Source organism: Taudactylus pleione, unplaced genomic scaffold (assembly GCF_031769625.1).
Source record: "Taudactylus pleione unplaced genomic scaffold, aTauple2 ptg000268l, whole genome shotgun sequence".
In the NCBI taxonomy this organism is placed as follows: domain Eukaryota; kingdom Metazoa; phylum Chordata; class Amphibia; order Anura; family Myobatrachidae; genus Taudactylus; species Taudactylus pleione.
Genome location: NW_028284670.1, coordinates 972,677 through 996,525, shown reverse-complemented (window position 1 = coordinate 996,525; position 23,849 = coordinate 972,677). Strand labels below are relative to the sequence as shown.

The following is a 23,849-nucleotide window of genomic DNA, read 5'->3' as shown; positions in this document are numbered from 1 at the left end:
GACATGTCTACTGTCACTACATATGATACTGTCACCATTGACAGAATGGTGGAGGATTACATCGGTGACAGCATCCAAGTAGGCATGTCAGACAGTCCATACCTGTACTGGCAGGAAAAAGTGGCAATTTGGAGGCCCCTGTACAAACTGGCTCTATTTTACCTAAGTTGCCCCCCTCCAGTGTGTACTCCGAAAGAGTGTTTAGTGCAGCCGGGAACCTTGTCAGCGAAAGGTGTAGGAGGTTGCTTCCACAGAATGTGGAGAAGATGATGTTCATCAAAATGAATTATCAGCTCTTCCAGGGAGACCAGCCTCCAGAACGTACAGAGGGACCTGTGGTGGTGGATTCAAGTGGGGACGAGTTAATACTTTGTGAGGATGAGGATGTACACACTGAAGAGGGTGAGGAATCGGTGGATGAGGAGGATGAGGACGACATCTTGCCTCCGTAGAGCCAGTTTGTGCTGGGACAGATTAATTGCCAGCTTGTTTTTTGGGGGCCCAAACGAACCAATCATTTCAGCCACAGTTGTGTGGCAGACCCTGGCGCTGAAATGATTGGTTTGTTAAAGTGTGCATGTCCTGTTTATACAACATAAGGGTGGGTGGGAGTGTGCCGACCACTCGTGTCGCTTAGCATAGTCATCCAGCTACCTCGGTGCAACCTTTTGGACATAAAAACACTATTGTGAGGTGTGAGGTGTTCAGAATAGACTGGAAATGAGTGGAAATTAAGGTTATTGAGGTTAATAATAGCATAGGAGCAGAAAAACCCACAAATTCTGTGATTTTAGCTGTTTTTATGCTTTTTTAAAAAAAGATACAGATCCAAAACACAAAACCCAGAACCCAAAACACGGAAGGGTGGTTTTGGCAAAACCAATCCAGATCCAAAACACGAAGAAAGATCCAGATCCAAAACCAAAACACGAAAAGTGGCCGGTGCACACCCCTAATATATATGCACACAACAGTAACTGCCGGTTGGCGCTTCAATTCAAAACAAAAAATAAATAATACGGATAATCCTTATATTCTTTATATTATATAATACAGTCCCTTGGAGGCTTTAAAGGTTCCAATTCTTTTTCTTTTGGAGATGTAAATGGCCAATATTCGTGCTTGTTTTTCAGAACTGGTCATTGAATTTGTGTAATAGAGTTGTTTATCATCCTCTTAGAGGTACTACAAACAATCCCTCATACCAGAAAACACCCCAAATAGGCCCAATGCCAATATTAATAATAATACAAGAACATTAAAATGGATTTTTATTAAAATTTCACAATATCAGATGGACAGAAGATCTTACATAGATATGATGATATGTCAACATCCGCTACATGGATAAAATTGATTTTTCTACCCCTTCCAACTGAGGGAAATGTTTATAGTGTAATGTCCACCGGTCACATAAACCCTGCGCGTTTCGTCTTTTACCAAGACTTCTTCAGGTGTAAATCTCAGAATAAATGTACATACATGTGATCACAGTATGACAGTGTTCTAGATGATTCTCAGAATCAATTGATATATGACCTCGCAATTGATACCGGTAAGCAAATAAGAAAGCTGGCTAAACCCATGCCACATTGTATACTTACAAATATCATTGACAAGGATGACATTGATGAACAAATATACTGAATTAATTTTATATTCAATTTATATTGAATGTGTGTCTATTAGGAATTATTAGTGTCTTCATACTGCTTTACTATATTTCACTTTTTCTTATAATAAAAAAATATATTCTAAATATTCCTCTGATTGTTATTCAACAGTGATAGGTTATGATTTTTTTTTATTATTGAATAGAAATCGCCTGGATCCTAGGTTAGCCTCTCAAGAACATGAAGATCATCTTATACCTTGCTCTCTTTCTGTGCTTGCACCTCGGATCAGAGGGAAAAGTCTACACCAAATGCCAGCTATACAAGATCATCAAAGACAGAGGGCTGGCCGGGTATTGTGGCTATAGCGTAGCTGACTGTATGTACATCATTATCTAAGTGAATAATGTAAAGTTCAATGTAACATGACAAGCTGTATATATGAATGGAGTAGGTACTGTGTATAACATTAACAGCAGTCAATTTAAATTAGTATTTTGGGAGTTTTACATCTTCTTTACCCCAAACCAATACACCCCTTGTGCTTGCGCTCCCAGGACCCTGGCCTCATACCTCCTGTAAAATGGGAACGCTGTCAGGGAAAGCCCCCCCTCCCAAAATCCGCAGCATGCCGATCATGCTGCACTTCGGAGGCCCTGCAGATGAGATCACAGGACCCGTTCTGCACATTTGCAGACCACTAATCTTTCTAGCTGTGTGCTATCTACTGGGGTAGCTTACATCTCTGAATCATGTCCACAGTTCAGAACTGACAGCTCCCACCCACTCTCACCTGCCACCACCGCCATACTTACAAACTGTGATGCAGCACAGAAGGACTCCATAAGCAGCTCTACTCTCCCACAAGTCACGTGTGACTCAGCGTGAGCTTCCTCGCGGAGTGGTGGCAGCAACAGCAGTTACACAGCACAGCTGCTGCTGGGGAGGAGAGGTGGGGGCAGCAAAATCTGTAGGCACTCTGCCAGTCTCACATCAGTTGGAGGGATACAGGAAGTCTAAGGACAGGATGCACTAACATAGTGCGCCACTTACCACCAGACACCAAAATAGTGTAACATGATAACCGCTTCCTAGTATTCTCTACCTTCCCCGGTCACCCTCTGCATCTTCTTGTCTGCCTCTCCCTGCCACCTTTTTCCTGTCACCCTCTGCCTTCTGCTATCACCCTCTGCCTTCTGCTATCACCCTCTGCCTTCCTCTGTCAGCCTCTGCCTTCCTCTGTCACCCTCTGCCTTCCACTGTCCCCCTCTGCCTTCCTCTGTCACCCTCTGCCTTCCTCTGTCACCAGTTGACTTCTGCTGTCACCCTCTGCCTTCCGGTGTCACCCTCTGCCTTATGCTGTCACCCTCTGCCTTCCTCTGTCACCCTCTGCCTTCCTCTGTCACCAGTTGACTTCTGCTGTCACCCTCTGCCTTCCGGTGTCACCCTCTGCCTTATGCTGTCACCCTCTGCCTTCCTCTGTCACCCTCTGCCTTCCTCTGTCAGCCTCTGCCTTCCTCTGTCACCCACTGCCTTCTTCTCTCAGCCTCTGCCTTCCTCTGTCACCATCTGCCTTCCTCTATCACCCTCTGCCTTCCTCTATCACCCTCTGCCTTCCGCTGTCACCCTCTGCCTTCCTCTGTCACCCTCTGTCTTCTGCTGTCACCCTCTGCCTTCCTCTGTCACCCTCTGCCTTCCTCTGTCACCTTCTGCCTTCCACTGTCACCCTCTGCCTTCCTCTGTCACCCTCTGCCTTCCTCTGTCACCTTCTGACTTCCGCTGTCACCCTCTGCCTTACACTGTCACCCTCTGCCTTCCTCTGTCACCCTCTGTCTTCCTCTGTCACCCTCTGCCTTCGCGTTGTCACACTCTGCCTTCCTCTGTCACCCTCTGCCTTCCTCTGTCACCCACTGCCTTCCTCTGTCACCCTCTGCCTTCTGCTATCACCCTCTGCCTTCCTCTGTCAGCCTCTGCCTTCCTCTGTCACCCTCTGCCTTCCACTGTCCCCCTCTGCCTTCCTCTGTCACCCTCTGCCTTCCTCTGTCACCAGTTGACTTCTGCTGTCACCCTCTGCCTTCCGGTGTCACCCTCTGCCTTATCCTGTCACCCTCTGCCTTCCTCTGTCACCCTCTGCCTTCCTCTTTCAGCCTCTGCCTTCCTCTGTCACCCTCTGCCTTCTTCTCTCAGCCTCTGCCTTCCTCTGTCACCCTCTGCCTTCCTCTATCACCCTCTGCCTTCCTCTATCACCCTCTGTCTTCTGCTGTCACCCTCTGCCTTCCTCTGTCACCCTCTGCCTTCCTCTGTCACCTTCTGCCTTCCACTGTCACCCTCTGCCACCCTCTGCCTTCCTCTGTCACCTTCTGACTTCCGCTGTCACCCTCTGCCTTACACTGTCACCCTCTGCCTTCCTCTGTCACCCTCTGTCTTCCTCTGTCACCCTCTGCCTTCGCGTTGTCACACTCTGCCTTCCTCTGTCACCCTCTGCCTTCCTCTGTCACCCACTGCCTTCCTCTGTCACCCTCTGCCTTATGCTGTCACCCACTGCCTTCCTCTGTCACCCTCTGCCTTCCTCTGTCACCCATTGCCTTCCGCTGTCACCCTCTGCCTTCCAGTGTCACCCTCTGCCTTCCAGTGTCACCCTCTGCCTTCCGCTGTCACCCTCTGCCTTCCTCTGTCACCCACTGCCTTCCTCTGTCACCCTCTGCCTTATGCTGTCACCCACTGCCTTATGCTGTCACCCACTGCCTTCCTCTGTCACCCTCTGCCTTCCTCTGTCATCCTCTGCCTTCCGCTGTCATTTGCTGCCTTCCGCTGTCACCTTCTGCCTTCCTCTGTCACCCTCTGCCTTCCACTGTCAACCATTGCCTTCTTCTGTCACCCTCTGCCTTCCACTGTCACCCGTTGCCTTCCGCTGTCACCCTCTGCCTTCTGGTGTCCTTCCGCTGTCACCCTCTGCCTTCTACTGTCACCCTTTGCCTTCCTCTGTCACCCTCTGCCTTCCGCTGTCACCCACTACCTTACTCTGTCACCCTCTGCTTTCCGCTGTCACCCTCTGCCTTACTCTGTCACCCTCTGCTTTCCGCTGTCACCCTCTGCCTTCCTCTGTCACCCACTGCCTTCCACTGTCACCCACTGCCTTACACTGTCACCCTCTGTCTTCCTCTGTCACCCTCTGCCTTCTGCTGTCACCCTCTGCCTTACACTGTCACCCTCTGTCTTCCGCTGTCACCCTCTGCCTTCCGCTGTCACCCTCTGCCTTCCTCTGTCACCCATTGCCTTCCTCTGTCACCCTCTGCCTTCCTCTGTCACCCTCTGCCTTCCGCTGTCACCCACTGCCCTACACTGTCACCCTCTGCCATCCGCTGTCACCCTCTGCCATCCCCTCTGCCTTCCTCTGTCACCCTCTGCCTCTCTCTGTCTGCCTCTCCCTTCCACCTTCTCTTTGTCACCTTCAACATCTCCATAGGTCATTCCCCCTAGAGTGATCAACAGAAGAGAGTCCTCTTTAGGTTTTTAGGAGGGAGGGGTAGGGACGGTGCTAAAGGAAACATTTGCCCTAAGCTCCAAAAGGTCTAGAACTAGCCCTGTTTGGACACATTGTTGTAGATGTACTAACTTAGCCTTGGATAGAGAAAAAGTTAAGAGAGATAAAGTACCAACCAATCAGCTCCTAACTAAAGATAATGATTAAGCCAGGTGCAATTCTATAATTTATGCACGCCCATGCACCGGCGTTCAAATGGGCAAGCACGCCAGCGTTTCTCCGACCACTCCCCCGTTACCACCCCCATATGTTGACGTCCCATCCCTCTGTTTGCAATGGCTTTGTATCTGCATAGGTGAACGCAGAGCGATCGCAATGCTAACTTGCGCAAGTGCACTGCGATGCATATGCTTGCGCAGCATGCACCACTGACCAATCTGCGTACTAATGAGTCAGGCCCTTGGTCCATAAAATAGCTGAGAGCACTAGAATGCTGAAATACTCACTTTGTCATTGAATTATGCACAGGGATATGCCTTGCCAATCATGAAAGTAGCTACAACACTGCAGCTGTGAACAACAATGGGCCAAGCCGAGATTATGGGATTTTTCAGATCAACAGCAAGTGGTGGTGCAATGACGGGAAAACAGTAGGAGCTGTAAATGCATGTGGGATAAGCTGCCAAAGTAAGTATTCAGATATTTGATTAATATTAAGCTCTTTTACAGAAACAGATGGCTGCTTTGCCTGTAGAAAGCCTTATGTATACGCCAATATATACCAGCTGAAGTACCCCGCGTTGCCCGGGTTTAAAGTTATTATGTTTAATTATATGATGTCATCCAAATCCATCCAGTGGAAGGCCCAGAACAAGCTCCCAGGTCAAAGTTCTGCCCAGCGTACACCGGAGGTCCAACCGGGACCTCAACTCCCCTAGTATGTCTTCTGGGATCCAATGTTAGCACTCTGTGAAGTTTTCGTCCAAATCCATCCAGTGGAAGGCTAAGAACAGGCTCCCCCAGATCAAAGTTCTACCCAGTGTACACCAACAGGAGGTCTGTCCAGGACCCTAACCACTCCAAAAACTTGCCAGGATCCAACTGGACCACCTCACATTGGTGTCATCCCAATCAGTGTAGCGGTGTCCGATTGCATAACCAAACAAACAAATCAGCAGACCAATTAATTATATATATGTATATATATATATATATATATATATATATACACAGTATATAAAAGAGATGTGCAGGTTCAGTTTTACTCGGATCTACTCGGATATGTTCGGATCTCAAAAAGTACATCATATTGGCTTTCCAGCTGTCACGTGTTTTGGATAGCCAATAAGAGAAATCCAAACTAATCCGAATTTGAGATGATTTGGCGATAAGCACCAAATAAAACCGAACCCGCACATCTTTAATATATATATATAATGTGACAAGAATCACATAGACTGGAGTAAAATCCAACAGAAGTTTATATTTCTCACCAGAGGCAGATATACAGGTCAGTGCAGTGTTCGCAGGCAAGATGTTATAGTAGGTACACAGGTACACAGTATCTACCATACAGCAACACAGTTCTTTTAGTGGACCCTCAGATCCAGGATCCCTAACACTAGTCACTCCCGGGCTTATAAACTGGGCGACTATTTCACCGTCAGGATCATTGTGGATTTGTACTGACACAACTTTAAAGACAGATGACAGATATTGCTAGTTAGCCTTACCTGTGGGTTACAACTGATCCCAGGAAAACCTGGGCACGATGTCATCACAATGCTGTTTATTGCTCCATCTCTGCACAGACCTGCTGCTCCACATGCTGTCCCTGACACACTATATATATATACATATATTTTATATATATATATATATACTGTATGTATATATAAAAATAAACGCCAGATTACAATTCTTTTAGAAATAAGTACATAGGGGTTTAACCACACGAAGAGCCTAATGTACAACAGCTGAAACAGTTTATATTTACTGGATAATACAGAGTTCTGGTACAACTAGTAAGTCATGCTATAGGGTAAATGTTAAACTGTAAGCCCAGGCCTCTAGGGGCGGCAGCTGTCAAAGTCCTTGGAAGCCTGGGCTGCTTGTTAATTTATGCACATGTGTGGAATCGTGATCCCGGCATGCACAGATTAACACTGATTAAATTGCTTTCAACATTTTGTTTTCAATTATTTATTTGAACGTGAGGAGTCTGCGGGCGCAGTCTTAATGATGGACTTGAGCAGCTGATATTTTAAGTCTGAGCATGCATCCGAGTTGCACTGTGCATTCGTCCCAATCATTACCATTGTGGGATGCAAAACAAATTTGGATACAGACAGAGGCAATTTCGGTTGATGTTCTTGGGAGGTAACATGGGGGTGGATAGCTAGATGTGGGCGTGTCACAGTCTGTGATGGGGACTCATTCTGTAGTTACCCTGAAATTGGCAACCATGTTCAGATGGACATTCTGTGCCTCTACAGAGCTCGCACAATGTCCGATGGTGCCACCACTGTGCAACCAATGATGCATCTTTGTACGCACGGTGGTGACTTTGCACCGCAGCCGATGGTCATCTCTGTATGAATCCCATCGGCTGCGGACTGGGTATGTATATTCCGCGAGAAAGGACATGTTCACTTCTAATCTTATGACTTAGCCAAACATCTGTTCTAACATACAATGCTAACAGGGCAGTGTGTTTATTGATAGAATTGAATGACTTGACATTTTGAATACACCTTCATATAAATATGGCAGCGTGTGGTGAGCAATAATTCTTATATCATTTAAAATGGTGAGAGAGAGTGCAGTTTATTGTCCTGTACAGCATTAAAAATGTTTTATTTTTATCATAATTCTTTCTACTCTAACATATACTCACCCCAACATAATAATTTGGTTATTTAGAGCTTCTGTATGATAACATCAATGATGATATTGACTGTGCCAAAAGAGTTGTAAGGGACCCCAATGGCATTTCAGCTTGGTAAGTCATTGCTGTTATTGTTTTAATATTGTTAAAACTGATAGAGAAGTGACTAGTAATGGAGATGTGAGGGGACAAGCAGTTTGTGTATACATATACGGTTGCATTCTCACACCCTGATGACAAAGCCATATCGGCTTTAAAACGTCGGCTCATTAAATATGCACTTCAATTTTTAATACAAGCCCAGTTGAGTGCCGCCTCCTTCTGTTCTGGGAAGACCTGCTCGGCGTATGTGTATATATATATTAGGGGTGAGCGGGTTCGGAATTCTGAAATCCGAACCCCCCCGAGCCCCCCCGATCCGAGGCCGATCCGAGTCAGGCTCGACTTTTCCCGCCTGACTCGGATCTGAAGTCGAGGGAAACGTCATCATCCCGCCTTCCGGGTCTCGCGGGTTTTGGATCCTATATAAGGTACCCGCGTCGGCACTATTTTCTCACTCGGCTGTGGACAGTGAAGAGGGAGGGTGGGAGTTATCGCTGGCTGGGCTGTGTAGTGTAGTGTAGTGCAGAGTAATGTTGTGCTGTGCTGTGCTGCGCTGTGCTGCTGTTGTCCACTACTTCAAAGTCCATAGGGGCTGGCTGTGTTGTGCTGTGCTGCTGTTGTTAATAGGGGCTGTGTCCACTACTTCAAAGTCCATAGGGGCTGGCTGGACTGTGTTGTGCAGTCAGTTCTCCATAGGGGCTGTGTCTACTCCAAAGTCCTGTGCAGTGTCCCAGTGCTAAAGGGGTGCTGTAGTGTTGTCCAGGGGGTGCTCTGTCCATCAGGGCTGCTCCCCCAAGTGCTAAAAAAATTATATTTTTTCTGTGTTTGTGAATTGTGTGCGCAGTAGCCGCACGTGCATCAACAAAGTAGTGCCAAGCGTGCGCCTGTGTCATAAGTAAAGGGCCGGCTGGCTTGACCGTTAAAGGGTGCTGTAACCCCCAAAGTACACTCCAGTCCAAACCCCCAAAAAAATATTTTCTGTGTTTGTGAATTGTGTGCGCAGTAGCCACACGTGCATCAACAAAGTAGTGCCAAGCGTGCGCCTGTGCCATAAGTAAAGGGCCGGCTGGCTTGACCGTTAAAGGGTGCTGTCACTCCCAAAGTACACTCCAAACCAAATAACAAAATATTTTTTCTGTGTTTGTGAATTGTGTGCACAGTAGCCGCATGTGCATCAACAAAGGAGCAGCGCCTAGCGTGCGTCTGTGTCCCATAAGTAAAAAGCCGGCTGGCTCATTTCTTAAAGGGTGGTGTAACCCACAAAGTGCACTACTCTCCAGCAAAAATTAAAAAATATTTTCTGTGTTTAGCCGCACGTATATATCAAATCGATATAACATAAATGGAGGACCAAACTTTCTCCGATAAAAATAAAATAGAGAAAGATCAAGAACCACTTCCTCCTAGTGCTGAAGCTGCTGCCAAAAGTCATGACATAGACGATAGCATGCCATCAACGTCGTCTGCCAAGGCCGATGCCCAATGTCATAGTAGAGGGCACATACAATCCCAAATGACAAAGTTCAGGAAAATGACCTTGAAAAAAACATTTAAATCATCTGAAGAGAAACGTAAACTTGCCAATATGCCATTTATGACACGGAGTGGCAAGGAACGGCTAAGGTCGATCCCTAATATGTTCATGACTTGTGGTTCAGCTTCACATGACGATGGAAGCCCTCCTCCCACTAAAAAAATCAAAAGAGTTAAGCTGGCAAAAGCACAGAGAAGAACTGTGCTTTCTAAGAAGATATCACAAATCCCCAAGGAGAGTCCAAGTGTGGTGGTGGTTGCGATGCCTGACATTCCCAGCACTGGACGGGAAGAGGTAGCTCTTTCCACCATTTGCACACCCCCTGCAAGTGCAGAAAGGAGCACACACAGTCCACTTGCTGATATGCAAATTGAAGATGTCACTGTTGAAGTACAACAGGATGAGGATACTGGTGTAGCTGGCGCTGAGGAGGAAGTTGGCGAGGAAGTTTCTGATGGTGATGTGGTTTGTTTAAATCAGGCTCCGGGGGAGACAGTTGTTGTCCGTGGGATGAAAAAGCCCATCACGGTCATGCCTGGGCAGAAGACCAAACATTCCACCTCTTTGGTCTGGCAATATTTCTATCCAAATCTGGACAACAACTGTCTTGCCATATGTACCATATGTAAAGGTGGAATAAGTAGGGGTAGGGACGTTAACCACCTAGGAACATCCTCCCTTATACGGCACCTGCAGCGTGTTCATAATAAGTTACTGTCAAGTTCAGAAACTTTGGCTAAGACCGTAAGCAGTCCAGGGACAACTAAATCCCGTTGTCCTGTTGTATCCAAGCGCCTGCAAACCACACCGTCAACTCCCTCCTCGTCAATTTCCTCCTTAGTCAGGATCGGAAGTAGTCCTGCAGGCCATGTCACTGGCATGACTGACTCTCCTATCCGGGATTCCTCCGGAGGATCCTGCATTGCTACGCCTCCTGCTGCCACTGCTGCTGTTGCTGCTGCTGGGAGTCGTTCATCATCCCAGAGAGGATGTAGGAACACTACTACTTTTACTAAACAATTGACCCTCCAACAGTCCTCAGCAAGGAGGATGAAGTACGACAGCAGTCATCCTGAAGCAAAACGTATAACTGAGGCCATGACTGCTATGTTGGTGTTAGACGTGCATCCGGTATCCGCCATTAGTGCAGTGGGATTTAGACAATTGATGGAGGTAGTGTGTCCCCGGTTCCAAATCCCGTCTAGATTCCACTTCACTAGGCTGGCGATACCGAGACTGTACAGAAACGTCAGAAAAAGTGTCCTCAGTGTCCTGAAAAATGCCGTTGTACCCAATGTCCACTTAACCACGGACATGTGGACAAGTGGAACAGGGCAAACTAAGGACTATATGACTGTGACAGCCCACTGGGTAGATGTATCACCTTACGCAACAACAGCAGCAGCGTTACCAGTAGCAGCATCTCAGAAACGCCAGCTCGTTCCAAGGCAGGCTACGCTGTGTATCACCGGTTTCAGTAAGAGGCACACCGCCGACAACCTCTTAGAGAAACGGAGGGAAATCATCGCCCAGTGGCTTACCCCACTTAGACTCTCCTGGGGATTTGTGATATCTGACAACGCCACCAATATTGTGCGGGCATTACATCTGGGCAAATTCCTGCACGTCCCATGTTTTGCTCACACAATAAACTTGGTGGTGCAGAATTTTCTGAAAAGCGACAGGGGCGTGTAGGAGACGCTTTTGGTGGCCCGAAAAATTTCTGCCCACTTTCGCCATTCAGCGACTGCATGCCGAAGACTGGCAAACACTCTTGAACCTGCCCCGCCATCACCTGAAGCAAGAGGTTGTGACGCGGTGGAACTCAACCCTCTATATGCTTCAGAGGATGGAGGAGCAGCAAAAGGCCATACAAGCCTATACATCCACCTATGACATAGGCAAAGGAGGGGGTATGCACCTGACTCAAGCGCAGAGGAGAACGATTTCCGTGTTGTGCAAGGTTCTCCAGCCCTTCGAACTTGCCACACGTGAAGTCAGTTCAGACACTGCCAGCTTGAGTCAGGTCATTCCCCTCATCAGGCTTTTGCAGAAGCAGCTGGAGAAAGTGAAGGAGGAGCTAAGACGGAGCGATTCCGTGTCGCTTAGCATAGTCATCCAGCTACCTCGGTGCAACCTTTTGGACATAAAAACACTATTGTGAGGTGTGAGGTGTTCAGAATAGACTGGAAATGAGTGGAAATTAAGGTTATTGAGGTTAATAATAGCATAGGAGCAGAAAAACCTACAAATTCTGTGATTTTAGCTGTTTTTATGCTTTTTTAAAAAAAAAATACAGATCCAAAACACAAAACCCAGAACCCAAAACACGGAAGGGTGGTTTTGGCAAAACCAATCCAGATCCAAAACACGAAGAAAGATCCAGATCCAAAACCAAAACACAAAACACGAAAAGTGGCCGGTGCACACCCCTTATAATATATATATATATACAGTATATAAATATGCAGGTTGAGTCTCTGATATCCAAAATGGTTGGGACCAGGGGTATTTTGGATAACGGAATATTCCGTATTTTGGAATATTTGCATATTATAATCAAATATCTTGGGAATGGGACCCCAATATACACACAGAATGCATTTATGTGTTATATACACCTTATACACAAAGCCTGCAGGTCATTTTATACAATATTTTAAATTATTTTGCTGCTCAAACAAAATTTTTGTACATCAATTGGATAAAAAAGCACCAAGCACCACGGGGCAGTGTACCGCTATATAATATACGTGTATTAGAATGTGTGAACAGCTGCCAACCACCTGGGAGTGATGCCACCACTCCCAAACGGCACAGTAGGTGCCGATAACCACAAAAAGATAAATAGGTGGAACGGCGCTATGCACACATGTTCATCATAAATACTGTATATGGTTTAAAACATTTATTAAAAATGTGTATGAATGAAATAATATTCTCATCATTTTAATTCATTTGCACCATATGTGGATGTACTACATTTAATAGTAGAGATTACAGCTTATGCAGACTGTTTATTTCTTGTATTTTAATATTGTATTTTGGTTATCTATTGTTTCACTCCAACACATTTTTAATAAATGTTGTACACCATATACATTATTTATGATGAACATGTGTGCATAGCGCCGTTCCACCTATTTATCTTTTTAAAGTTTTTGTACATACATAAAATTCAGTTATGTTTCATATACAGCCTATACACACAGCCTGAAGGTAATTAATTTTATACAATACTTTTAGTAATTTGTGCCTTAGACAGTACATTGAACCATCAAAAATCAAGTTTCATTATCTCAGTCATGCCAAAAAAAATCTGTATTTCGGAATATTTGGATGTGGGAGACTCAACCTGTGTATATTTATATATATATATATATATATATATATATATATATATATATATATATATATATGAAGTCGAGAATAGATATACATAATGTGGATAATGTAGAGTTAGACATATTTTGTCATAACATTCTAATTTTGTGCATACTCTGTCTGATTACATTATGGGAGAGTTCACACAAAGACAATAGCCAGACTAGAACACAGAGGCGTACTGTACATCTAGTGGCTGCTCAATCCATGGAGCTAAATATGCGCAGGTGATCGTGATGCTGACGATGAAGAATGACAGCTGCTTCTTACTGGCTGGGTGCATCTTAGGGATCACTGATACTATGGTGTCTATTTAAGAAGCAAAGCGAAAAGTGGCACAGAAAAAAAAATGCCAAAGGGCTGTCCTGGCAAGGTGATTTCAAAACACCATTCGCATTTGCAAAAAAATTATTGCATGCTCCGCGCAGGCTCCGAATGGCGTCAGTGCCATCAGATTTATCCCACCCATAATGTCTTGTGAAGATGACACTTCATTAAAGTATCATAAAAAAAAAGATAGGTCTAAGGTTTCTGACAGTGACACTTTATGGTGACACACCGAGAAGGTGGTTCTACTGCATACGTTTAAAACTTAGCACAAACATGTTAGGAAAAAATAAAGTGTATTTAGTAAGTTCTACAGGTACAGAAATCATAAATAATAACCAATATACTGTCACATAATGCTAGTGCAGTTCTAGCTATTTAGTTGTCCATTCCTGAGCTTCCAGTTGCTGTCACTGAGGCACTGACACTAAACAGTAAATAGCAATTCCCTAAAACGACTAATGACCCATTCCTATGTACAGGCCTCAGTAGCACCATTGTAGGCCCATTGTAGGTAACTGAATACAAGCTAAAGCATACTTGCCGACATTCAGCTCCCTCCTTTTGGGAGGGAGCTGAATACCTGCATACTGCGGGGGGAGGGCGTGGCCGGGCACTGGCGCTGTATTGGGGGTAGGGCCAGAGCGTGACTGCACAATTGCATCATCATGGCCCCACCCCCTCTTCACAATGCCAAAAATAAAGGCATTGTGAAGCAGGGGGCGGAGCCACGTTGACGCGATTCAGCTGTAGGGGTTTCTAGTAGTAGTCGGGGCAGGCGGTAGCCGGGAGGCTTGCCTGCCTTTCCGGGTGGTCGGGAGCAGCACCTGATATTCGGGAGGCTCCCGAACAAATCGGGAGGGTAGGCAAGCCTGAGCTAAATTGTTCTCTATAGTGCTAGCAATGTAAAATAGAGATTAGGCTGAATGTCTTCCTGTTTTTGCAGGGTATACAAAGTACCAAATCTGAACCACTTGCAGCAGTGGCGTAAATTCATCCCAGATGCCCGGAGGCAGGTTATAATTTGGTGCCCCCCATCACAGCATGTAGTATTTCGTGTGCAGATACACTCTCCAGGGAGGAGTGAGACAGAGAGTTGTGGGTGAGGAGGGCACCGGACATGCCACACTGACAAAAGACACCAATGAGTAGGGACAGGCTATAGATAGACAGAGGCAGCAGCTGATGATCTGACATGTAGCTCTCCACTAGTGTAAGGTGGCTTCTCAGGTGCCGGGAAGAGGTGCCACGTATTGGGCGGTTGTGACGGTAAACTCCGGGTACATAGTTACAGCCCTAAGGGGGGTGAATAATTTTGGCAATGGGGGAGGTGCCCCTTCAGAGCTGGAGCCCGGCGGCAGGCGCCTCCATTGTCTCCCAAAGTTCAGTCTGTGTCTGCCAGTCTGTGTCTTCCTTGTGGCTGATTGCCCTGTTTCCATTCCAACCAGAGACGATACACAGCATTGTCACAGACAGGTTACATCCAACCACACCCATCTGCGCTGTGACAGCGCCTTTTAAATCCTTAGGTCTCACTGTGATTTGCCTCTGCCTAGAACGTTTGGGGACCTCCCACAGTGACTCTTTACCACGTCGTGGTTGCATGTGTGGGACCTATTTGCTGCATGTGTCTGTTTAGATGAGGTGTGACCCAGAGGGATGACCTACTGAGTGAAAAGACGTCAGAGGAACATCATAATGGTAGTGTGGACGACTCCATCTGGGGAGATTTAAGAATACATACAAGGTTATACAAAATGTTACAAAGCATACATACACATACTGTATACATGTGAAAGTTAGAGAGGTGCGGTTCGGCTCTCCAGAAATCCAAATCCACACAAATTTTGTAAATCCGGATCATGGTTCTGATCTTTATTGCGGTTCAGAATTCGGAATTTAAATCTGGATTTCGGGTTACATGATTTTAGCTGTTTTAAAACTTTTTATCTATTTTTTTTTTAAATCCAGTTCCAAAACCAAAACCCTTGAGGTTGGTTTTGCAAACTAAATCCAGATCCAAAACCTTGAAGGAGATACAAATCCAAAACCAAAACCAAAACATTGGGGTCGGCGCACATCCCTAAAGTACAAATAATGCAAAGGCTGGGTAGAAGGGTGTGTCCGCCACCTGTCACCTTGATCTTGCCACAGTTTTCAATCCTACCTCTAGGGGTCTATAATCTCCGTTACTCTGGAGTGCTGTTCCGTCACTGACCCGTACCATTTAACGCCTTTGTCAGCAGGGCAGAGCACAGGCTCAATGTTCTCCTGCTTTTGGCAGGTGCGCAAAAAATAACTAAGGGCGACATGTATCAAACCTTATAAAAGAGATAAATAGGAGAAATTGCCATAGCAACCAATAAGTTTCTATCATTTTATAGACTGTGCGAGATGACTGATAACTAGAAACAGTTTGGTTGCTATTGACAACTTTACCACCAGTAGCAGAACTTGTGAGTGGTGGGCCCTGTTGCAAAAATATGCTTTGTGTCCTCTCCTTCACCCCACAACAAGGTAAGCCATGCAGTAGGTGACAGGGAGAGGCAGTGGGTGACAGGGAGAGTCAGGTGGGTGACAGGAAGAGACAGTAGGTGACAGGGAGGCAGTTGGTGACATGGAGGCAGTGGGTGACAGAGTGTCAGTGGGTGACATAGAGGCAGAGGGTTACAGAGAGGTAGAGGATGATGGACAGGCAATAGGTGACAGAGAGAGGTATAGGATGATAGGTAAAGTTAGATCAGGAAGTCCACTCGGCCTTGTGGAAGCTAGACCCTACCCCAGGGTCTCATCGCAAGGCCGATGGTCCGTAGAAAGCCGGGCCGAGCCCCGTTACTTTTTGGAATGGTGTGGCTTAACTGCAGAAGGCGTGACCACACCACCTTACAAAAATAAATAAATAAAAGATAGTATTTGCTGAGTGCTGAAAAGGGGGGCTGTTAGCCCCTTAGCCAGGGGCAAATCCTCCATCCCCGTTCTCCCTTGCACAGGCAGAGGAGACTGCTGCTTCCTTGGCCCAACTGCAGCCCAGCACACAGCACTGTGTGCTGGGCTGGGGAGACAGACTGCTGACAGGTAAGAGTTAAAGGGGGGAGTGGCAGACACGGGCCCTTGCCGGACCCCTCCAACAAACCCCGGGCCCAGGATTTAGCAACCGCTCCCCCCTCTCACTCGCCCCTATGAAAAACCAGCGTGCACACATAAAAGAGCATACACAGTACAATACGATCCACGCAATATATCGTATCGATATGCGGCGGAATGATATATTGTGCAATGAATCTTATTGTGTGTACCTGGCTTAAGTACATTTACACTTCAAAGAGCTAATTATTGCAGTGTAATGAACCGAGTCTCGATTCGGGTCTGCTGTCAGGCCAAGATTCAGAGCCGGACGCTCTCACAGAGCGCTCACTCTGAATCAGGGCCGGTCTTTTTTTTTTTTAGAACTGCCTCCTGGCCACTCGCATAGCTGTGGGTGACCAGGAGGCCGGGCTTGTGACGAGACCCTTGTGGTAGGGTCTCGTTGCTGCAAGCCTAAGAGATATTTGCCGAAATCTCTCCCACTGACATCACGAGTGATGTCAGTGGGGCTGCCCCCAAACGGAGGCGTTCACATGGGAATGCCTCCGTTTGGGCAGCCACTCCCCCAGCCTGCCCACCAAAGGGGGCGAGCTGTCACTCAACATCTACAGCTCGCCCCCTTTGTTGCGAGACCCGGAGCGGCGGAGTGCCCGTCGCTATCCGGGTCTCGCGCATGCGCACTGGCGCACCATCAACCCAGTTGCGAGCGCACAGCACTCGCGACCAGGTCTGAATCAGGCCATCAGTTCAGAAATCATGTAATTTGGACCTCAATCCAAAACCCGATTCCTGAACTGATAGCAGACCCGAATCGAGACTCGGTGCCACTTGGAACCCCAATGTGATTCAGAATTGGGACTCAATAAGTTTGGATGTGTTTGTACAAAACCAATGCTGGTTTTCACACAGTTGACTGATATTTTTGCTAATGCTTATTCACAGACGTCTAGGAAACCCTTTACTGCACTGGCAATTACCAAGGTGTGCAATGGCGTATGCAATTGTCTACGACATCGCTATGATTAGAGACAATGGCCCTCATTCAGACCCGGTCGCACTTGCAACCGGGTCGATGTTTAGGCCATGAGCACGTGCAACAGCCGCACTGCGCGTGCACAAGCCCCAGAGCGAGAGAGAAATTCTCTCGCTCCGGAGCTCACTACAAAAGGGCCTGTTTTATAGGCGTGGCGGGGGGTGGTTTCACAAACGGAGGCGTTCCTTAAGGAACGCCTGCCGTTTTGTGGGCGGCGACACTGACATCAGCAGTGATGTCAGTGGGGAGCTTCCTGCTCGATCAGAGCAGGAAGCTCCCTGGGGCTTGCGGTTGCAGAGACCCAACCTTAAGGTCTCGTCGCAAGCCCCGATGGTTGCTAAAGTATCCCACAACTTAGCTAGTGACCAGGAGGCCGCACTTACAAATACAAGTGGCCGCCCTCATTCGGAACGAGCGCTCGCTTATTGCGAGCGCCTCTGAGTGAGGGCCAATGTCTGTGATCCACGGGAGTTTCAGGGTGGAGATGGCAGGTGATCTAAATTGTTCTCTAAAAAAGGCTGTTTCATGAGGGTGTTTGGGATTGTCAAGGGCGTGTCTTCAATCTGGGCTGCCTTCCCAATTCACACGTCCACAGTCTTAGAGTTCATGGAAGTATGTGAAATGTGAAATTAATATCCTGAGTAACTGTGACCGGACGCCTTTCGCCTAGGCCATCCCTGGTCACGGGTTAGCGCTTTTTTACTCCCACTCACCGTCAGTGACCGCCTGTCACTGACTCTGCCCACTGCGCCGTGGGCATGTAACGATGCTGCCACCACCAAACTCTACCATCGGAATTTGGACCGCTTTTTGCATACAATCAGGCTCCTGCCTAGGCAGCTGGAACCACTTCTGCTGCGTATGCGTTGACCAACTGCGGACACACCTCCTGTTTGGTGTCGGCTGTTCCCACCTGATCCCTCACAATGGACCAGGTCTGCACGGTAGCTTGGCAGAGGGCTTGAACTTGGAGACACAGAGCTCTTACCCAGAACAGCAGGATAACGGAATAGCATTTTGCGCAATTCTGTTGGTCGCAGGATACAGATGTAATAGAATTTAAAGGCAAAGGTGTTTATTGCTCTCAGTCTTAAAAAAGACCCTCCCTTCGGATTGAAGGGCAATTTCAGCATACAATACAAGATGTTACAGCAATTCTTCTCCACACAAGATTCACAAGGATGTACAATATTACTAGGCACAAGCCCTTCTTTTATGCCACTCTAATACACATTTCCATAGGGGGTAAGCCCGCCCTGGGGTTTCCAACCAATCATCATAAGTACATGACCTGTGCATGTGCTGGCCACATGCACATTTAACATTGTCCCTTATGGCAAGGGGGAGTGGTGACTCCCCTTTGCCTGGGCTCACCCTCGGAGCTGGGCAACGCCCACGGCTTCGCTCCGTCTGGATACAGCCTGGGAAGATAAGGATCTCCCTCCAAAAATGGACTTCCAGGAACCTGCTAAGGGACCAAGCTTGCTAGCCTTGCCTGAATCTGAGCTCCAGAGGTGGCCAAGCAGGTTAACTGGGCACGGTTTCCTGGCCATGGAAGGGAAGCGATTTGAAGCTCCCTAAACCCACTTAGCTGGCTGCATTAGCCAGCTTCCTATGCACCCCCTCCATACCACTTCCAGGCATGAGGCTGCATAGGAGAACATTTTATTCCCCTAGGGAAGAGACTGGGGGACCTAGCAGCCCACAGAGAGCTCCGGATCCCCCTGGACCTTCACAGACCACAGGTAAGTGCATTTTCCTTAAATTATACATTAAACATATACATTTTATGTTTTTACATATACACCAAGCCTGTGCCCTGCATCAGGCTGTTACACACTGCAGCACTGTAGCCCTGGACCTGCTGTCCTGGCTCAGTGCTGCACAAATCATTTTGAATGCATTTATATTTATTTATTTTTTACACTGCCCAGCGCTCAGCGCTGGGTTCCCCTAGTCCTGCAGTCCTGGACTGCTGGGGCTCTCTGCTGTATCCTGCTCACAATGCTGGGGGTCCATGGAGCTGGCTCTCCCTGTCCCCCAGCGTGCAGCCACTTGGCCATGCTGCTGGGGCCCCCGGGAGCTAGGCTCCCAGTCCCCAGCGCACCCTCTAACACTGCACATGGAGCCGGCTAGCCCGGTCCCCCTGTGCACCCTATCTTGGCCAGTCACGATGCACTGGGAGCCGGCTTCTCCGGTCTCCCCATGTGTGGCCTCTCCTCCTGCACTGGGGTATTGGGAGCACGACCCCCAGCATGCAGCTATGGCAGTTCTCCCCACGGTGCCATGCACCGAGGGTTAACTGCCAGCCCCGCTGCGTTGCTGGGGCGCCGGGAGCATTGCTCCCAGTCCCCAGTGATCAGCATCACCTGGGGGAGCCGGCTAGCCCAGTCCCTGCCCCTTGAGCTAATTAGCCCTGCAGTCCGGGATGATCGTATCCCGGCTGCAGTAGCTCCCTGCTGTCCTGGGCACCAGGAGCTCTGCTCCCGGTCCCCAGCAGTCAGCATCCCACCCTGCCCTCCGCTGCCTGGCCTCAGTAAGGCTCTGGTGGCTGGCCAGCCGCGTCAGTCGGCTGCCAGCCACCAGGGAGAGAGGAGGGGGCCCAGCACGGTGAGAGCACACGGGCCCCCTCCTCTCTTAAAATGCCCCTGGCAGTCACCATAGCAGTTGCACAGTCCACTGAGCCTGAAAGTGGACAACGTAGGGCTTGTAATCTCTGTAGCATGCTGGTGCACAAGGGTAAGGCTGTGATTAGCATTGGCATATACTGTATCTGCAATGGGTGTTGAGACAGAGGCTGTACTAGCAAATTCATTAGCGGCTGTCTTTGGTTTACATACATTTCCATTGGTGAAATGCCCGCACATGTGCAGGACGAGTCCTGCGTGATTGCACGCAGTGCCCCCATTTGTCGGGCATTGGGTGGTGCTGCCCTGCATTCCCGGATTAGGGGTGTGTCACCCCCATTTCCTGGGAGTGCAGAGGCCAGGGTCTGTGTCGGTGAACTCAGATTTCCAACCCTTGCAAATGGGCAGGAGGCTGGCCAGTCTGAGTAAGCTTCAGCTTACTCAGATGGCCAATGTTGGAAACATCGCAATCGATGGTTGTGATGTTGGTCCTGAGTCTTTGGATGCAGCACTTGGATCGCAGATGCCTCCTGCAGCATTAACATATTTGCACATCGCTGCTGTGTCCAACGACTTTTTCTTTAAATGTGTCTTATTCGCAATGTAGATGCAGAGAAACACCACTAACAGTGCACTACAGACGCTGGGGTGCGACTTTAACCTCACAGGAGTTAGTGTAAAAACGTACAAAGTCACAGATGAAGCGCAACATAACTTGACGTGAGAAAAAGCCACAACTGTCATATCGACACATTTAATATACAGATTCAGACTCAGTCGCACACAAATGTACAAATGTCGCAAATGAAATCGATCAGTGTAATCTAGCAAAGTACTTCTGTCGCTTCCAGATGTTTTATATGCTCGAATAAGATGCACGTTTTGATGCTCCTCATGTTCAAGTCACCTGGGACCTGGCTCACCGAGAGGGGCAGTTTGGCGCAAATGAAGCCACAGTGCATGAGGACACATCTGTATAATTATGAGTAATACAAAAAAGAATCACAAAAATGCCTTTATATGTAACTCTGATTTTAGGGCCCAGTCTATTTTTGTTTGAGTGTTTGTTAGTTTGCAGACTGAGCTCTTACACCTGAAACAGCCGGATATTATCTACTAGTAGTTATTTAATAATTTGATGTTCTTCTAACTTACAGGGTCGCCTGGAAGAATTACTGCAAGGGGAAGAATTTGATTCAATATACAGCAGGATGCTAAAATACTTTATACAAACAGAGAAGTGTAGCTGTCTCTCAATACACCATATTGGCCTTTTAACAAAATTGTATTGAATATAAGATTGGCTACAGTAACTATTCAACTCATAAACAACCACTGTATGAAAATAAAAACCAAAAATAATAAAATGTTTTTAGCAAAACAATATGTGCTCATTCTTCATGCAAATTATAGATTATTTTAGTAGTAATATGAGTTTTCTTCAAACTGGATTTAGGACTGCTTACAAGATTTCTTTCACATACAGTATAGAAAGGCAGAGCGTTCTGTTGTGACAAATGATGTAATCAAGCGCCATCCACATAACATATCAGTTTCTAGGAGTCCAAGTACCCCTGGAAATTGTATTTTAAAGTCATGGATGGCTCCCTTATGGAGTTCCACCACCTGTTTGGTTTTCTGTCTTCCATACCTTTCCTCTGATTGGAGCTTGTTAAGGCTGTCAGACTGGATCATACCTCCCCTCCTGATTTTTGGCAATTTACTCCAAGCTATCCAGGCAGACCTCTTCAGTGATGGTTCCATGCTGTCCTATTGGTCTAGAAATAATTACATGAGATGTGGGAAGGACAGTGGACCTCATTCAGAGTCGGTCGTTGCGGCCGCACGGTCGTAAGGGAAAAGGGGCGGGATATGCAAATGATGCACTCGCAAGTTGCGTCCTTAATATCGAATCGGTAGCTGGACGACCATGGGGAGGATGCGGCCGTAAGACAAAAAAATACGTCCCCTTCTCGTACGCATTACACGTCATCTCCGGGCATATAAGGATTAATCGTGACAATCGGGAACCATCGGAACTGGTCGTGGAACTTAAGGTTGACCATACCCTCTCTTAAGCACTACGATCATGTCAGTGTAAAAACCTCCCATGTCACATGTGCCATGAGACTACTTTCTTAATTATGCACTCCCATAAAACGCCGTTCGCATAATGAGGCACGCCTGCGTTCGGATCTCCACTCCCCCATTTTCAAGCACCTTCCCCTGTTACCACCCACAAATGCCTCATCCTGTCACTCAAACTACCGACCTGGCTGTGTTCAAGGAGAGAGAAATTTCTGATCGTAGCAGCTAGTTTGCGCACGCGCTTTGTGAACTTTACACATGCGCAGTTTAGCGAACATCGGTGGTGTACGACCGTGCGGCCGCAACGACCGACTCTGAATGAGGTCCAGTATCTTTGGCTGGGCCACAACAATGGATCTTTCCCCTTGACTGTATCTTGGAGTTAACAACAATTTTTCCAGGATCTCAAGCAGAGAAGCATCACAAAATATGCAGTTAACAAATCTATTGTTCAGCCTATTATCAGAGTGTAGCTTACATTTTTTCATCAATATTATTGTATATATTTTCTGTCATTTGCCTGCTTATTTAATGCTAATTTAAAAATATAAATAATTTTTTTTTTAAATGACGCGGGGAGGGGGCTTGGCTGGGAACACTTGGCCAGTCTATAATATATACTGTACAGTAATGCAGCTATATGTGCATAATGAAAAGTTTTTATAAATATTAGAGATGAGTGGGTTCGGTTCCCACAGAACCAAACCCACCCGAATTTAGCATATCCGAGTCGGATCCAAGCAGGCTCGGAGGTTCCCGCCTTACTAGGATCTCGAAACTGAGGCAAAACCATAGAGTCGTAAATCTTGCGGTTCGCGAGATTTCGTCTCTATGATCAATGTAGTATATAAGGGACCACGCGACGGACGCCATTTCCACTCCGGCTGTGGTGACTGAACAGGGAGGGTGGGTAGTGTAGGGCTGGGAGAGGTGCTGGTGCTGTCTGCTGTGTCCTGGGCTGGTGACTGCTGATCCATTCTGGTCTCTGGTCACAGTGCTGTCACTATCACTGTGCTGTCTGTGCTGATCCTTTCTGGTCTCTGGTCACGGTGCTGTCCCTGTGCTGTCTGCTGATCCATCTGTGCTGTCTGCTGTGTCCTGGGCTTGTGCTGTGTCCATCTCTGGGCCCAAGTTCTGGAGTCCAAAAAAAAAAAAAGTAAAAAAAAAAAAAATCAAAGTGTCTTTTTATATTTTTCTGTGTGTACATGCGTGTTAGGCTTAACCACAGTAGCGCACAAGAGCCAGCCAGCAACGCACGTTGCAACCTTGTGCTGCCAGACTCCAGTCATGATCAATCGTTACTCTGGGGCCAAGTTCTTCTGGAGCTGACAAAAAATATAAATCATCATTTGTCGTTTGTTCTAATATTTTTGTGTGCGCACGACTGCACGTGTGTTAATTTTGTAACCGCACATTGGCAGCACTATTAGTGATTGTGACACTGCTTCTAGACTACAGAAAAAATATGGAGGGCTGTCACATGACAGGAGAGCAAGGCCAGGAACCACATGTTGTAGCTGCCGGCAGCAGTGCAAGGCCATCAACTTCCTCGACCTCTAGGAAGGCCCATGCCCCAGGGTTTAAGTCACGCCATCGATATGGTAGTAATAGTAAAGCAGGTTTTACTGAAAGTAAGAAAAAAAAATTTAAAGGATATTTGACTTTAGATAAACAAAAAATTGGCAA

General features: G+C 47.1%; 1 protein-coding gene across 1 annotated transcript; it reads left to right on the top strand.

The window, feature by feature from the left end:
• The first annotated feature begins 1,853 nt into the window (after positions 1-1,853).
• On the top strand, positions 1,854-8,102 carry LOC148513815 (lysozyme C-like). Its single transcript, XM_088481250.1, has 3 exons — positions 1,854-1,992; positions 5,626-5,784; positions 8,020-8,102. Exons 1-3 carry the CDS (start codon positions 1,854-1,856, stop codon positions 8,100-8,102), a joined length of 381 nt encoding a protein of 126 aa, XP_088337376.1.
• The last annotated feature ends 15,747 nt before the right edge of the window (positions 8,103-23,849 follow it).

What these genes read in the sequence shown, in the direction of transcription:
- LOC148513815 (XM_088481250.1), top strand. Translation starts at nt 1,854, where the DNA reads ATGAAGATCATCTTATACCTTGCTCTCTTTCTGTGCTTGCACCTCGGA. An exon ending in TGGCTATAGCGTAGCTGACT is followed by an intron (nt 1,993 to 5,625) that starts GTATGTACATCA and finishes AATTATGCACAG; the next exon opens with GGATATGCCTTGCCAATCAT. An exon ending in ATGTGGGATAAGCTGCCAAA is followed by an intron (nt 5,785 to 8,019) that starts GTAAGTATTCAG and finishes TTGGTTATTTAG; the next exon opens with AGCTTCTGTATGATAACATC.